Below are 17,827 nucleotides of genomic sequence, written 5' to 3'. Positions count from 1 at the left end.
TCAAACTAAAATTTGACATTCGGGCTTTTCTTTCCCTATACCTACATACCAAGTTTCATCAAAATTTGACAAAGTAGGGTTTTACTCATTGGGTGAACTGAGGTGGACTGACCCGTCTGTTTGTGATGAGGAAACAACATTATAACAGATCAGAAATCATGCGTAATATGGGCCCTTTAATGACTACAGTGTGTCCTGACCCATGTGACCCCGTGTGTCTCCCCCTGCAGGTGACTTCGGGGAGGTGTGCCGCGGCTGTCTGAAGCTGCCCAGTAAACGTGAGCTCCCCGTGGCCATAAAGACGGTGCGGGCGGGGTGCTCGGACAAACAGAGGAGGGCTTTTCTGTGCGAGGCCGGGATCCTGGGCCAGTTTGACCACTCCAACATCATCAGACTGGAGGGCGTCATCACCACCGGTAAGTCCACTGATCTGAACACGGGGGTAAAGTAAACTGCTCTGAACACGGGGGTAAAGTCCACTGATCTGAACACTGGGATAAAGTCCACTGATCTGAACACGGGGGTAAAGTCCACTGCTCTGAACACGGGGGTAAAGTCCACTGCTCTGAACACGGGGGTAAAGTCCACTGATCTGAACACGGGGGTAAAGTCCACTGCTCTGAACACGGGGGCTCTGTCTGCACGTCACACTACTCCCTACAGAGGGCGCTATTTAGAGTTCACGCCATTTTTATTGCTGTCCAAATTAGGGGTGCACCGATCCAGCGTTTTCAGTTCTGATACCGATTCTGGTACTGTAGCTTTAAGGATCTGCAGATACCTGATATACCAGAGACTGAAAACAGAATTTATTTCCTTTAAACTAAAATAAAAGACAAAACTGATCCAAATGTGTTTTGTGTCTGAACAGAACAACAAAAGTTCCAAATTTCTGTGCCAACTACAACCGGTCTTATTACAGCAATTTGTATGTTCAATCAGGATATTGACTGAACCAATATTCGGAAGCCGATATCCAATCCAGAAATGTTTTCAGTATCGGCACCAATATCTGATATCAGTATCGCATCAGTGTATTGTGTGCACTCTAAATTTCTCACCTTGAAAAGTAGTGGGCATTATTCGTCACTTAGATCAGTGAATACAGACCACAGTGCATTATGGGAGTGGGAAAAACAACAGCAGTATTGAACATTTATGAATGAAGCAGATAAAAGTGCGGGTTTATGATGCTGTAGATTCTGGTTATGAATAAAATGCTCTGAAATAATATAGTGTAAATGTACTAGGTTTAGCCGCTTCCCTTTACTCCAGCTGTTAGAAGACTGATCACTTCCACATCCCAGACAAAAATCAAACACTGCAGTCTGTTTATGTGAGATCCAGCGACACAAAAACTTGATTAAATACTTGTGTGTCAGTCTGATTTGATCATTATTTATCACAGAAATCAAGTTTGATTAGAGTTTAGATTTTTTTTTTTCCAAAGAAGCCATAGTCACGTGACCCGACTGTGGTGAACTGTATCTCTGTAGTGTCAGAATCTCTCGTTGAGTGAGTGCGTAAAGAGTCCTGTAAAGAGAGCAGGTTTATGTAGTGAATGAGGAGTTAGGGGACAGAGGAGACAATCAGACACAGACAGGGAGACATGAACATGTTCCCAAACTGTGGAATGGAATGGTCACTATCAGGAAGTTGTAATTGTCTGGCTGATTCCGAATGATATGTGTGTGTTTAGTGAGAGTTTAGTCCGAGCGTGTGGTGCTTTGGACGGGTCAGGTGAGAGGACAGGATGGATGGAAGGATGGATGCATTAGAAAGAAGAGTGTCGGCCGTTTTGAGAGGACAGATGGCAGTGGAGGTCCTGCAGAGACACAGCACAGGAAAAGTATGAGAGAGAAAGGGAGAGACGGAGAGAAAGAGAGAGAAAGAGGAGAGACACACACAGAGAGAGAGAGGGAGGGAGAGGTACAAGAGAGAGACAGGGAGAAAGAGGAGAGAGAGAGAGCGAGAAGGAGGAAAGGAGGTGAGACAGAGAGAGAGAGTGGGGACAGGGAGAGGAGGGAGGGGCAAGAGAGAGAGAGAGAAACTGAGAGAGAAAGACGTAAAAGAAAGAGAAATGGGGAGAGAGAAACAGAGAGATAACAGAGAAGAAGGAAAGACAGGGACAGAAAGAGACAGAGAGAGAGAGAGAGAGAGAGAAAGAGAGAGTGAGGAAGAAGAGCGAGACAGGGAGAGAGGGGGGCAGGGAGAGGAGGGAGGGGTAAGAGAGAGAAGGAGGAAGAGGGCAGGGAGAGAAAGAGACGGAGAGAGAAGAGAGAGTATATATATAGAAAAAGAGAGAGATGGGGTGAGAGAGGGAGAAAGAGAAAGAGGAGAGACAGAGAGAGAATGGGGGCGGAGAGGTGGAAAGAGAGACAAGTAGAGAGGAGGGCAGCAGGAAGAGGGGGGCTGAGAGAGAAAGAGAGAGAGACAGAGAGAGGGAGGACAGGGAGAGGAGAGAGAGACTGAGAGAGAACGAGAGGGGAAAAAGATAAACGGACAAGAGACACGCAGAGAGAAAAAGAAAGATAACAGAGAGAAAGAGAGAGTGAGGGGGAATAGAGAGACAGAGAGAGAGGGGGACAGAGAGACAGAGAGAGAGAGTGGGGCAGGGAGAGGCAGGAGGGTTAAGGGAGAGAAAGAGCAAGAGAGGAGAGATAGAGATGGAGAGAGGAAGAGAGATGGGATGAGCGAGAGATAAAGAGAGAAAGAGGAGAGACAGCGAGAGGAGAGAGGGGCAAGAGAGAGAGGGAGAGAGAGAAATGGGGAGAGAGAACACAGAGAGATAACAGAGAGAGAAAGAGAGAGTGAGGGGGGAAGAGAGAGACAGGAAGAGAGGAGGGAGGGAGAAGAGACAGAAAGAGAGAGAAAGAGATGGTGAAGAGTGAGAGATGGGGTGAGAGAGAGACAAAGAGATAGTGAGAGAGGTTAATGGGAATGACAGCAGAGGTATAGAGTTTACACTTTTGTTTCTCAGATCACATATAGAGAAAAGTCAAGACAAAATAAGTGAATGAAAAGTCTGGTCTTGTTTTGTAGTGGAGATGATAAGTGCAAGTCTGTCATAAATACAGACGGGTGCCTAAACCCGACACACACTACAGGAGAATTTGCCCGATTTTGGCTGCGATTTGCTTCTCCTCACCTTTTTTGTCTTTGTGTGTGTGTCAGTGGGACTCTGAGCCGCTCTGTCAGATCGTAACCGCAAAACATCAGAAAAGTTACGGCAACAGCCAATAAAACAGAGCGTCAAGGGCAGACGAGTGACGGGACACAGAGACGCAAGACACTAACTCGGGAAATAGCAAAAATAATTATTACTCAGCTCTCGTAAAGTGATCAATTTAAACTGCAGCATCTCATTTCATTTCACATTATCTGTAGAATTTGTCCTCTGCAAATAATGACATCCAGTCCACAAAACAGCACTATTAATCCAGTTTGAGGCGTTCTTTAAAAGTAAAAAGGTGAGAGTAGTTCCTCACATGTTTGTTTACATCCACACAGCGCACGGATCAAAGTGAAGCTGCAGATTTAGCGATCGAGACTCTACTTCCTGTGAACTTTATCGACAATCTTTTATACTTTAAAATCATGTATCTGAAGTTTTGCACTACATTTTGCAAACAATAATCACACAGTTTTGACTTGCATCTAAGCTACAAGTGCAGAACTCTGATCTTTTGAACGCTTAAGAGTCTCAAAGTGAGTGGTTTTACTGTAGACAGGAAACAGCTGACACGATCACACTCACAACTTTATATCCTGTGGTCCGTAGACAGATTCCGCTGCAGTCTTTGTGATCAGAGATGTCGTGTGCACTTTTTGTCGCACGTTTAAAAAGCATTTAAGACAGAAAAATCCTGTAGTGTGTGTCTTTAGTGAGGTTTAGGAGTCTCAACCAGAAACTCCAGAGTTCTATATTTGTTTGTATATTGGTCATATCTTTGTGTAACATAAAACTGAAGAATGGTCAAATCAAAAAGCATATTTCCTTAAAGTGAGAGCTAGTCAAGGTACGTTTTCATTTACATAAGCTATAAATGATAATAGAATTAGTGATATAATGATATCCACATTTCTCGATATTTTAACAAGATGCAGTTCATATTTATATTTCGTAGAGAAAATTGTGATTGCACTACTTTTTCCTTTAAAAATGCCTTGGTAAACTTTTAGTTCTATCATAAACCAAAAACCGAAGATTGAAAAGTGCTTTATATGTTATTTCATCGTGTAAATTGGACTGAAACAGAGCAAAGAATCATGGTATATGTAGTTCCTTTGTTGCACCATTACAATGCGTTTAAGCAAAGTGACTTGAGATTTGATATATTGTCATGGCCCATGATACGAGAGACTTTTGACAATATAATATTGCGATATTTTGGTTATTGTTACATGCCTCAGTACAATGCACTCATTTGAAGCATTGTACTTTATGAAATGTTTCTGATAGATCTAAGAATTTGCTCATGCTCATTTAAGTCTGTAGCAAAGCCCACAATTTGAGTAGTTAAGTTTATACATTAACTTTTCTGTTTTGTAAAAAAGCAATTAAGATGGAAATAGAAGAGCAATTAGTCTTAAGCTATAGCAAATAATTATGTTACTTGTTGTGATAATTGTTTAAATTACTGTACAGTCACCTTCTATTTTCATTAGAGAAAGAACAATATGCTGAGAAAAATACTGGTGTTAGTCACAGGTTGCTGCTTCCTGTTATAGACAACATTTTGAGGATTTTTTTTTTTACTTTCTTACATGTATTTTGTCTTAAAAGGACACATATTAAACTATTTTCTGATCTATGTTCTAATGGTGTTTCCTCATCACAAACAGACCTGGAGTTGTGTTTTATTTCGTTGAGTGTGTATCTGTACATGTGCTCAAGTATCCCGGTTATGATCAGGTTTTTTGAGTATCTTGGTTTTGTGAGTGTCCATGTAGACGCAGTATTCTGATTTCAGTCTCTGATTTCAGCCAGTATCTGTGTAGTATATGATGAGAAACCAGACCAAACTCTTACTGGGATTTTCTGATAGTATCCAGAATATTGTAGCATGTAGACGCATTATCCTGATTTCTCAAAATTGGTGCTGTACTGTAGCCAGGCTGGCGCTACTAGTGCCTCTGCTCAATTTCATTTCTCTCCAGTCACTAGATCAGGGATCGAAATACACTAAACGGTTTGCAAGAACCCTGGAAGTAGTAGGCCGCACATCGACCGATCAGCAAAGCCATGATGTCAAACTCCTCGTGTCTGTCTGGGTCCCTTTTGTGGTACAACACAACAGTAAACAAAGTATCGAGATGGATGTAGACGAAGACAGACATTCTGTGTTGGCAAGGATTCCTGAGATCGAGGATTTAAAGCTGGAACAAAGAGAATGATTGAATTTTATCAAGGGGCAAGATGTTATTGCCCTTCTTCATATGGGATTTGGAGCATTACATACATCACGACCAAATAGCAGCGATTGGTTAAATAAAACTAGTACCTGCCTTCTGTCGAGTGAACAAATCCTAATGCTGTGAGGTTAAACGGTTTCCATAAAGTGAAACCAGCCGATGAATCAGGCTAGCTGTACTGAGCATGTGCAAACTAAAGTAACAAAAATGGTAGGAGCTGTTGACCCAATGACCCAAACTCTTTTAAGTAATAATATTATATACTTACCAAAATACAGTCTACTGTGTATTACAATCACCTTTTAACACCAGGCTTACTTCTGTCTGTCTGTGTTGTATTTTTTAACTGTTAAAAACGCTGCTTACTGAAGCTGTGACAGTGTTCCACAATCTCATGTTCTTATTTGAATGTATGTCTTCTTTTTTGTTGTTAGAAACCTGTTAAAAAGCCTTAAGTTAGCAAAGTTGCTCCATGTTTAGCTCCTTGCCTTATCTGTGCCATAGTTACCACAGCCTAAAAATACCTAAATATTCAGGATACTCCAATTGGGAATGGGAATGTGACATCATATAACTTTGCGTGAGAGAAGGAACCGCTCACAAGGTGCCGCACTTTTTCTGTGTTCTCTGCAGACTGGTTCAGTGAAAGGGGCAGATAACATGCTGTCGGTTGTTCCGCCATGGGACGAGCTTGTTCTGTTGTCGGATGTACGGTCCGTTCACACGATCAGAAGGGCAAGAAAATAGACAACGGAATATAATTGTATTGTTTTCCTGCATGGAAATAGAATCAAGGGAGTTTAGATCATTGATCAAACTGTTTTTTTCCAGATAGATTTCAATTCTATATTAGTCCTGGTCTAGTCATGGTCTAGTCATTGGTTAGTCCTGGTATAGTCCCGGTTTAGTCCTGGTCTAGTCATTGGTTAGTCATGTTTAATTCTGGGTTAGTACTGGTCTAGTCAATGGTTAGTCCCAGTTTTAGGTTTGGTCCCGGTTTAGTCCTGGTTTAGTCCTGGTTTAGTCCTAGTCTAGTTGTTGGTTAGTCATGGTTTAGTTTTGGTTTAGTCCTGGTCTAGTCCTTGGTTATTCCAAGTTTAGTTCTGTTTAGTTACTAGTTTAGTCATTGTTTAGTCATGTTTTAATTGTGGTTTAGTCCTGGTCCTGGTCAACCGACAGTGGTCCTGGCACTGTCGGTTGATCCGCCATGGGACAAACTTGTTCTGTTGTCGGGTGTACAGTCCGTTCACACGATCAGAAGGGCAAGAAAATAGACAACGGAATATCGTTTTATTGTTTTCCTGCATGGAAACAGAATCAAGGGAATTTATATCACTGATCAAACAGATTTTTTCCAGATAGCATCTCCTTGCGTGCGGCAGGAGTTTGTCCCTGTACAGGCCATGCTGTTCTTTTCCACTAATTTTAAGCATTTAAAATAAAACAAAACTATACTAAACTGCAGCTACTATCTCACTCAGTTCTTTCGTGCATACTGTCATGGCAACACGCATTGTTTTCACCCCCAGAATGCACTGCACAGCTCACTTCCTTTTCCATTCCCTAAGGCACATGTATGCAAGAAAATGATGAAGAAAATGTCCTGGTTTCTCTGAGCGCATGTAAACACCACATCCAGAATACCGTCAGAACCAGGATAAGACTCATAACCGGGATACTGATGCACATGTAAACACACTCACACACACACAAACCCTGCAGATTTAGGCTGAGTTCTTCTCTCAAACAGAAAACACTCCACTCTGCTTTGTTTTTAAACTCCATACACTTTCACTAGAATCATTTGAAACATTTCAGACCTGGAATTACCGATCTCTACTGAACTAAAAGTAAAAAAGTAGCTGTTAAAGTAGCTGAAAACTACCACTTCATGACATCACAAGGTGGAACAGAGCATTTTGACCTTTGGAGATGTAGACAGACTAATAAACCAGGATTACTTACACATTTGTGATTGAAACAAAACACAACTCCAGGTTTGTTTCTGAGGAGATAACAACATTATAACACAAGAGTCAGTTTTGCCTGATATCGCAGCTTTAAATTGTTACTCACCATGGCCACACAATTACATTTTAATCATTTTGAAACCCATGGATATATTGGAGAATTGTCAAACACAATTTTAGCACATTTATATTGTGTGTCCCTAAAATATTAAATTAAAATCTTGATAAACTTGAGGTAGAGATGCCATCTGTTCAGTGGTGCATCTATAGGCGACACGATGAATGTCAACAGAATAATTCTATATGACAAACTTGTGTGTAGCGTTGTGTTTTGTGCGAGGCAGTTGGCCCCTCTCTGGTCTGCGAGTGGAGCAGCAGCAGATGTGTCAGGGCTGTAATTGGTCCTCCAGGCACAGCGGGGGCAGCGTCTCTCACTCTCCGCGCTTCACGTGAATCTAAAGTGGGGCCGCTCATATAATCTGAGGAGCCGTCTGCTGCCGTGCACCTGTGCTCCTCTGGCACCCGCGCCGACCGCACACAGCGCACAAGGACCGCCTCACAACACAACGGACACACACACAGCCGGACGTACGCGCAATCACCCACACCGCAGACAAATCACCTCACAACACCGCAGACATAAACATGCACACAACCGGTGTACACACAACCAGACATACACCCAGTGACCTGCACCGTAGACAAATCGCTTCACAACACCGGCAACAAACACGTACACACAATCACCTACACCACAGATGAATCACCTCACAACACCGCACACGTACACGTACACACAGCCAGACGTACGCACAACCAGACATACACACAACCACCTACACCGTAGACAAATCACTTCACAACACCACGGACATAAACATACACACAACAGGACATGAACACAATCAGCACACTACGCACAAATCACTTCACAAATCCACGGACATACACGTACACACAGCCAGACATACGCACATCACCCCCACCGATTGCCTCACAACACTGCGGACATACACATACACACAACTGAGCGTACACACTGCCGGACATACACACAATCACCCACACCGCAGACAAATCACTTCGCAACACTGCAGACATATACATACACACAACCGGACAAACACACAACCAGGCACACACCACACACAAATCACTTCACAACACCGTGGACATATACAGACACACAACCGGACGTACGCACAATCACCCACACTGCAGACAAATTACTTCACAATACCGCGGATATACACATACACACAAATGGACGTACGCACAATAACCCACAGTGCACACGAATCACTTCACAACACCGTGGACATTCGCGTACTCACAAGCGGACATACGCACAATCAACCACACCACAGACAAATCACCTCACAACACCACGGACATACACGTATACACAACGAGACGTATGCACAATCACCCACACCGCACAACGATCGCCTCACAACACCGCAGACATACACGTATACACAACGAGACGTATGCACAATCGACCACACCGCAGACAAATCACTTCACAACACCTCAGACATATACATACACACAACCAGGCATACGCACAATCACCCACACTGCACAACGATCACCTCACAACACTGTGGACATATACAGACACACAACCGGACATACACGCAACCACCCACACCCCTGAGAAATCACTTCACAACACTGCGGACACACACATGCACACAACTGGACGTACGCATAATCAACCACACCACAGACAAATCACTTCACAACAATGTGGATATATACTTACACACAACCAGACACATACAACCGGACACACAACCGGACACACCACACAAGACATACACATACACACAATCACCTACACCAGAGACAAATCACTTCACAACACTGCAGACATACACGTACACACAACTGGACACATACAACAGGACATACACAGAACTGGACACACCACACATAAATCACTTCACAACAAAGTGCACATACACATACACACAACCGGACCTACACACCAGCAGGCACACATCACAGATGAACTTCACAACGCCACGTACATACACACAACTAGACAGACACAACCGGACATTCACACACAACCAGACACATACAGAATCTGTCACCCACACCACACACAAATCACTTCACAACACCGCAGACATGCATGTGCACACAACTGAACTTGCACACAACCAGACACACACAACCACCCACACCACACACAAGTCACTTCACAACACGGCGGACATACACACAACCAGACACAAACACAAACACACACACAACGGGACACACACGTGCATCTGGACACTAACAACCAGACATTTACACCACAGACAAATCACTCCACAGCATCGCATACATACACAACCGGACATACACACCCGTACGCACACACACAACCACAAACACACACACACACACACACACTCCGCTCACACCAGGCCTCAGCACCTGCACTGTCTCTAATCAGGAGTGTATCAGGAGCACAGCTGCTCAGACGAGCCCAGAGCCAAAACATGAACCGAGTCACAACGAAAAGTTTCTCCAAACAAGAAGCAGATTTTAAAAGACACATCTGTGCTGGAGTCTGCAGCTACTCTACTTCTCATCTATCACACCACAGTCATAACCACAGTCTGCTCTAGTCCTGCTCTAGTCTTCATTTAGTCCTGCTCTAGTCCTAATCTAGTCTTCATTTAGTCCTGCTCTAGTCCTGGTCTAGTCATTGGTTAGTCCTGGTTTGGTCCTGGTTTAAACATTGGTTAGTCATGGTTTTATTCTAGTTTTGTCCTGGTCTAGTCTTGATTTAGTCCTGGTCTAGTCTTGATTTAGTCTGGTCTAGTCGTTGGTTAGTCTTGGTTTAATTCTAGCTTAGTCCTGGTCTAGTCATGGTCTAGTGTTGATTTAGTCCTGGTCTAGTTATTGGTTAGTCCTGGTTTGGTCCCGGTTTAGTCCTAGTCTAGTTGTTGATTTGTCCTGGTATAGTTTTGGTTTAGTTCTGGTTTAGCCCTTGTTCAGTGCTCGTCTTGTCATTGGTTACTCCTGGTTTAGTTTTTGGTTAGTCCCGGTTTAGTTTTGGTTTAGTCCCGGTTTAGTTCTAGTCTAGTCATTGGTTGGTCCAGGTTAGTTTTAGTTTGGTCCTGGTGTAATCCTGGTTTAGTTCTTGTCTAGTTGTTGGTTAGTAATGGTTGAATTCTTGTTGATTTGTCCTGTTGATTTGTCCTGGTTTAGTTTTGGTTTATTTTTGGTTTAGTCCTGGTTTAGTTCTAGTCTAATCATTGGTTAGTCCTGGTTTATTTGTTGGTTAGTTGTGGTTTAATTCTATATTAGTCATGGTCTAGTCATTGGTTAGTCCTGGTTTAGTCCCAGTTTAGTCCTAGTCTAGCCGTTAGTCGTGGTTTAATTCTGGTTTAGTACTGGTCTAGTTGTTACTTAGTCCTGTTCAGTTTTGGTTTAGTCCTGGTTTAGTGCTAGTCAAGTCAATGGTTAGTCCTAGTTTAGTTTTGTTAAAGTTTTGGTTTAATTCTGGTTTAGTCCTGATCTAGTCATCGGTTTGTCCCGGTTTAGTTTTGGTTTGGTCCTGGTTTAGTCCTGATTTAGTCCATGTCTAGTTGTTGGTTAGTCGTTGTTTAATTCTGGTTTAATCCTGGTCTAGTCATCGATTTGTCCTGGTTTAGCCCTGGTTTTGTCCTAGTCTTGTCATTGGTTACTCCTGGTTTATTTCTTGTTTAGTCCTGGTCTTGTTGTTGGTTAGTCCCAGTTTAGTTTTGGTTTAGACCTAGTTTAGTCCTAGTCTAGTTGGTAGTTAGTCCTGGTTTTCTGGTTTAGTCCTGATCTAGTCCTGGTCTAGTCTTGATTAATCTTGGTTTAGTCGTTGGTTAGTCCTGGTTTAGTTTTTGCTTAATTCTGGTTTAGTGTTCGTTTTATGTTTTGTTTTGATTCATTTATTCCTTTCAGTTTATTAAAATTTTTCATCGCCGAATCCTTCGTGTATCACCAATTAAGAAAATAAAATTAGAAAACAGAGTAAGCAGTGTGCTCGTACTCGTGTTGGCGAAAACGTGGGCCGATCGCGGTCATGAAAAGACGAAATTGAAACGTTCTCTGTGCACATATACACGATTTATGCCTAAAATGTTACATACTGTGGCTTTAATCCATTCAACCAATACATGTCCTTAGTTTATTTTGCCTTTGTGTAGATCATTATGAGGCTTTAAGCGCTGTATGATTTCAGAATAGTGTTGCGTGATATTAAAGGACAAATCTTCCGTCCGTATTCATTCTTGAGTTCTTTTATTACCCTGACGCTCGCTAATAAAATGTACGGACCATGGACACTTCTTCTTCTAAACTCACTGTCCTCGTCTGAGTTATGAGCCAATGTTAACGTTAACAGAATCCAGCGTTAACAGGATCCTCCATCATCGCCGCCAAATGAACGACCGGCCGCTCATTTTCAGCATTAAGTCGCTTACATATCTGGCAACCGCTCTCCCACTGACTCAGACTCCCATAATTCACTGCTGCAGTCTGCTCTCACCACCCTGTGCACCCGGACACGCCTGGAACAGAGCCATCTGGACCCGAGAGGAGAGGAGGGAGGAGAGGAGGAGAGGAGAGAGGGAGGAGAGGAGGAGAGAGAGGAGAGAGAGAGGAGAGAGAGAGAGGAGAGAGGAGGAGAGAGAAGAGGAGGAGAGGAGGAGGAGAGGAGGAAGAGAGAGGAAGAGAGAGAGAGGGAGGAGAGAGGGAGAGAGGAGGGAGAGGAGAGGAGGGAGGAGAGAGGTGAGAGAGAGGGAAATGGTGGAAAACAGAAGAAAGAGGAGAGGAGAGAGAGGGAGGAGGAGAAGAGAGGGGTGAGAGAGAGAGAAATGGAGGAGGACAGAAGAAAGATGAGAGGAAAGAGGAAGGAGAGGAGAGAGGGAGGAAAGAGGGAGGTTGAGGAGAGGAGAAGAGAGAGGAGAGGAGAGAGGGAGGAGAGGAGAAGGAGAGGAGGAATGGAGGGAAGGTGAGGAGAGATGAAGAGAGAGGAGAGGAGAGAGGTGAGAAGAGGAGAGAGGGAGGAGAGCGGTGAGAGAGAGGGAAATGGTGGAAAACAGAAGAAAGAGGAGAAAGGGAGGACTAGAAGGGAGAGGAGGGGGGAGGAGGAGAAGAGAGGGGTGAGAGAGAGAGAAATGGAGGAGGACAGAAGAAAGATGAGAGGAAAGAGGGAGGAGGAGAGGAGAGAGGTGAGAGAGAGGGAAATGGTGGAAGACAGAAGAAAGAGGAGAGGAGAGAGAGGGAGGGGAAGAGAGGAGAGATAGGGAGGAGAGAGGAGGAGAGGAGAAAGAGGGAGGAGGAGAGGTGAGAGAGAGGGAAATAGTGGAAGACAGAAGAAAGAGAAGAGGAAAGAGGGAGGAGAGAGGGAAATGGTGGAGAGAGAGAAAAAAGGAGAGAGAAAAAGAGAGAAAAAAGAGAGAGGGAGGAGGAGAAAGAGAAGGAGAGGAGAGAGAGGGAGGAGGAGAGGAGAAGAGAGAAGAGGAGAGAGAGGGAGGAGGAGAGGAAAGATAGGGAGGAAAGAGAGGAGGAGAGGAGAAAGAGGGAGGAGTAGAGGAAAGAGGGGTGAGAGAGAGGGAAATGGTGGAAGACAGAAGAAAGAGGAGAGAGGGAGTAGGAGAAAGAGAAGGAGGAGGAGAGGAGAGAGAGGGAGGACGAGAAGAGAAGGAGAACAGAAGAAAAAGAAGAGATGGAGGAAGAGAGAGAGGAGGGGAGAAAGAGAGGAGAGGGGATGGGAGGATGACATAAGAAAGAGGACAGAGGAGGAGGGGAGGGGAGACAAAAGGACAGAGGGAGGAGAGAGAAGAAGAAATAGGGAAGGAGAGAGGTCTGGAGAAAGAGGAGAGAGAGAGGAGGAGGAGAAAAAAGGGAGAGACAACAGGAGAGAAAGGAGAGAGTGAGGGCGAGAGAGTGGAAGAGAGGATGAGGGATGGTGAGAAGCGAGAGAAAGAGGAGGGTAAGGGAGAGAGGAGGAGGAAAGAGGGAGAGTGGTGAGAGAGGGAGGGAGAGAAAGAGAGACTCAGAGGGAGGGGAAGAGGAGAGAAGGAGAGATACAGAGAGGAGAGAAGAGAGAGAGGAAATGGAGAGAAAAGAGAGGACGAGAGAGAAGTCAGAAAGAGGGAAGGGTAGAGAAATGGAGAAAGCAACAGGGAGACAGACGACAGAGAGGAGAGGATAGAGGGAGGAGGAGGAGAGGAAGATGATTTATGAGGCAAAGCTGCGAGAGAGAGAGAGAGAGAGAGAGAGAGAGAGAGAGAGAGAGAGAGAGAGAGAGAGAGTAGTTAAGAGTTTGAGGCTTGTAAGAGGAACAAAATGAACACAGTGTCGTTATTATTGAGATACAAGAAAACGTGCAGGAAGTGCTCCGTCCACATGTGTGATTTTTCTACAGCTCAACTGCACAGAAGTTCTACACAGAAGAATACAAGAGAACCAGTGTTTACACCAGTCACCTGAATTTACATCATACACTACCTTTACCTGGTCTAGTCCTGGTTTAGTCCTAGTTAAGACCTGGTTTAGACCTGCTTTAGGCCTGGTTTAATCATGGTTTAGCTTTAGTTTAGCTCATGATCTAGTCTTGGTCTAGTCATGGTCTAGTTCTGGTTTAGTCCTTGTCTAATCTTGATCTACTAGTCCTGTTCAAGTCCTGGTCCTTGTCTCGTCCTTGTCTAATCCCAGTTTAGTTTTGGTGTAGTTCGGGTCTAGTCCTTGGCTAATCCTGGTCTAGTCCTGGTCTAGTCCTAGTCTCATTTTGGTCTAGTCCTTGTCTAGTCCTGGTATCGCCCTGGTCTAGTACTGGTCGAGTCCTTGGTCCTTGTCTAGCCCTTGTCTAACCCTGGTTTAGTCTTGGTATAGTCCTGGTTTCGCCCTGGCCTAGTCCTAGTCTAGTTCTGGTCTAGTCTTGGTCTAGTTCTGGTTTAGTCCTGGTCTAGTCCTGGTCTGGTCCTGGTCTGGTCCTGGTCTAATCCTTGTCTAGTCCTGATTTACTCCTGGTCTAGTTCTGGTCTAGTCTTGGTCTAGTTCTGGTTTACTCCTGGTCTAGTTCTGGTCTAGTCCTGGTCTAGTCCTGGTCCAGTCCTGGTCCACTACTGGTCCAGTCCTGGTCTAGTCCTGGTCTAGTCCTGGTCCACTTCTGGTCCAGTCCTGGTCTAGTCCTGGTCCAATCTTGGTTCACTCCTGGTCTAGTTCTGGTCTAGTCCTGGTCCAGTCCTGGTCTAGTCCTGGTCCAGTCTTGGTTCAGTCCTGGTCTAGTCCTGGTCTAGTCCTGGTTCATAAAGTATGTTTTACTGTAGTCTTCTCTGTTCTTCTCCATTCAGATCAATGAGTGCAGACTGGAGCATGTGCTGGATCTTGCTGGGTGGTGGGTGGTGCTGGGTGGTGTTGGGTGGTGCTGGGTGGTGCTGGGTGGTGTTGGGTGGTGCTGGGTGGTGCTGGGTGGTCCTGGGTGGTCCTGGGTGGTGCTGGGTGGTGCTGGGTGGTGGTGCTGGGTGGTCCTGGGTGGTCCTGGGTGCTGGGTGGTCCTGGGTGGTGCTGGGTGGTGCTGGGTGGTGCTGGGTGGTCTGGGTGGTGCTGGGTGGTGCTGGGTGGTCCTGGGTGTTGCTGGGTGGTTTGCAGGTCTGGCTCTGTCTCTGTTCACTGGTGGATGACAGTATCAAGATGGCGGCCGTCTCAGTGCCACATACTGTGGCTCTCTCCACTCGGCCGTGTCCTCACGTCTTCATTAAACCTCAAGCTCCACTCTAGATGTTTGTGTAACCTCTGTGTGTGTTTGCAGGTAACACCATGATGATCGTGGAGGAGAGCATGTCCAACGGCTCCCTGGACGCCTTTCTCAGGGTAAGTTCAAACCTAGAACATATCATAACTCATAACTGCTTTATAGAAACAAAAAATATGTGTCGTAACTATATTTCTAACCGAGGTTAATGGAATGAATAATAAATGAAAGAGCTGTAGGGAGGATAATCAGTTACATAAGGGTGAGTTGTACAGTTGTAGGGAGTATTATCTGTTACATCAAGGTGAGTTGTACAGTTGTAGGGAGGATAATCTGTTACATAAGGGTGAGTTGTACAGTTGTAGGGAGTATTATGTGTTACATAAGGGTGAGTTGTTGTACAGTTGTAGGGAGTATTATCTGTTACATAAGGGTGAGTTGTTGTACAGTTGTAGGGAGTATTATCTGTTACATAAGGGTGAGTTGTTGTACAGTTGTAGGGAGTATTATCTGTTACATAAGGGTGAGTTGTTGTACAGTTGTAGGGAGTATTATCTGTTACAGGAAGAGAAACACCTGTCACAAATAAATACTAGATGGCTATGTTTAATGTCATACCATGGAACATTCCAGGCAAAGTAATTGCATCTCCATGGAGACAAGCAGGTACCAGATCCTATACTATAAAACTTGTGCACTGCACCTTTAATTTAGTCCTGGTTTAGTTCTGGTTTGGTCCTAGTTTAGACTTTGCCTTGGTGTAGCTCTGGTCCATTCCTGGTCTAGTCCTTGTCTAATCCTGGTCTAGTCTTTGTCTACTCCTGGTCCTTGTGTGGTCCTGGTCCTGGTCTAGTCCTGGTCTAATTCTAGGCTACTCCTGGTCTACTCCTGGTCTAGTCCTGGTTTAGTCCTGCTCTACTCCTGGTCTACTCCTGGTCTAGTCCTGGTTTAGTCCTGCTCTACTCCTGGTCTAGTCCTGGTTTAGTCCTGCTCCACTCCTGGTCTAGTCCAAGTCTAGTCCTGCTCTACTCCTGGTCTAGTCCAGGTCTAGTTTTGGTTTAGTCCTTTTTTAGACTTGATATAGCCCAATTAGTCCTAGAATATTTAGTCCTGGTTTAGTCTGCGAATATTTTAAACTTGAGAATATATCCTGGTCCTGGTTTAGTCCTGGTCTAGTCCTGGTTTAGTCCTGGTTTAGTCCTGGTTTAGTCCTGGTCTAGTCCTGCTCTACTCCTGGTCTAGTCCAGGTCTAGTTGTGGTCTAGTCCTGTTTTACACTTGATATAGTCCTGGTTTAGTCCTGGTTTAGTCCTGGTCCAGTCCTGGTTTGTCCTTAGTTTCGTGTGTATTGTGTGTGTTTAGTGTTTAGTGTTGGTGCGTGCGGCTCGTCTGCACAGAGCTGTTTAAGCTCTACAGCCGCTCTAGAACCATTTCAATGAATCGCTTGTTTATTTTGATTCTCTAATAAAAGGCCTCGGCTCACTGGGCGCAACATGAGCCTGCTGCTGTGGGCTGCTTTAAAACGGCTTTTATAATCACATTTCTCACACTCTTGTTTTTGTCTACTTATATCTTTTGTAAAACTTAAACAAAATACAATATATGAGTTTCAGAATACAGACGACTGGAGGCAGAAGTGAAGGGACATAATGTGATTTCACTGGAGAAAATGGAGTCAATCTGCAATGATGGAACATAACAAAGTAAAAGTAGTACTGTACTTAAGTATACTCTTTAGGTATCTGTAGTAGTAGTAGTAGTAGTAGTAGTTGTAGTTCAGTCATTTTGCCACACTACAAAACAAAACATAGAGTACAACCCCATGGATCATGACTGAAAAGGTTTAGGCTGAATTAAAAAGTATTTATAAAGCCAAACCCTCTTAAACAATAACAGTATTCCAAGAAAGAAAAGCAGCGTATGAACAACAAGTTTACATTTACAATTTCACTTACAACTGACTGTATATATAAAAGACAAAATATAAATACAAAACTAAATTTAATGCATAATTCATTCATTCAGCTGTATATCTTTCAAAACATAACGCTTCATATAGTTTTTTTAGAGGCTTTTTCAGTGTTAGAGTTTTTAGATCGTCACTCAGGTTCCATGGAGGTTGTTTGTACTTTACTTAAAGGTTCTATATTACATAAAATTGACTCTTGTGAGCTTTAAGACATACCTGCCTGTCAAAGTCTGATCCCGTCAGATCTCATAAGCTCAGCAGGTCTGGGTCTGGTTCATACTTGGTTGGGAGACACTGGGAAAATAGGTCACAAAAACTTCAGTCATTGTGTCCTTAGGCAAGACACTTCACCCACATTGCCTGGTATGAAAGTGATGTGTGCATGGGTGATGGTGGTGCAGATTGGCAGCCTCGCTTCTGTCAGTCTGCCCCAGGGCAGCTGTGGCTACAGTAGTAGTTTACCACCACTGAGTGTGGAGTGAATGAATAATGAACAGTAAAGTGTCTTTGAGTGTCCAGAAAAGTGCTGTAAAAACTGATGCATTAAGACATGTTAGAATTCTGTTACTTTCTCAAAAACAGACCTGGAGTGTGTGTCTGTTTGTTTGTTTGTTTGTTTGTTTGTTTGTTTTTTTGTTTGTTTGTTTTGCATTCACACATGTTTGAGCAACTCTTTATTATTAAGTCTGTCTACATCTCCAAAGCTCAGAATGCTCTGTTCCACCTTATGATGTCA

General features: G+C 44.1%; 1 protein-coding gene across 1 annotated transcript in view; it reads left to right on the top strand.

Moving 5' to 3' along the window:
- The window catches only part of LOC110157791 (ephrin type-A receptor 7-like), a 358,749-nt gene that overhangs the window by 314,960 nt on the left and 25,962 nt on the right, over nucleotides 1–17,827 (top strand). The window contains exons 11-12 of the mRNA XM_055157155.1: nucleotides 231–416; nucleotides 15,181–15,242. Coding sequence (XP_055013130.1) covers nucleotides 231–416; nucleotides 15,181–15,242 — 248 coding nt within the window. The remainder of the gene's footprint in view (nucleotides 1–230; nucleotides 417–15,180; nucleotides 15,243–17,827) is intronic.

The sequence above is a fragment of the Boleophthalmus pectinirostris genome, unplaced genomic scaffold (assembly GCF_026225935.1).
Source record: "Boleophthalmus pectinirostris isolate CB_2022bp ecotype Guang Dong unplaced genomic scaffold, ASM2622593v1 HiC_scaffold_21, whole genome shotgun sequence".
Lineage (NCBI taxonomy): Eukaryota > Metazoa > Chordata > Actinopteri > Gobiiformes > Gobiidae > Boleophthalmus > Boleophthalmus pectinirostris.
Note: the sequence above shows the minus strand (reverse complement) of the source record. Positions and strands in the feature narration are given on the sequence as shown.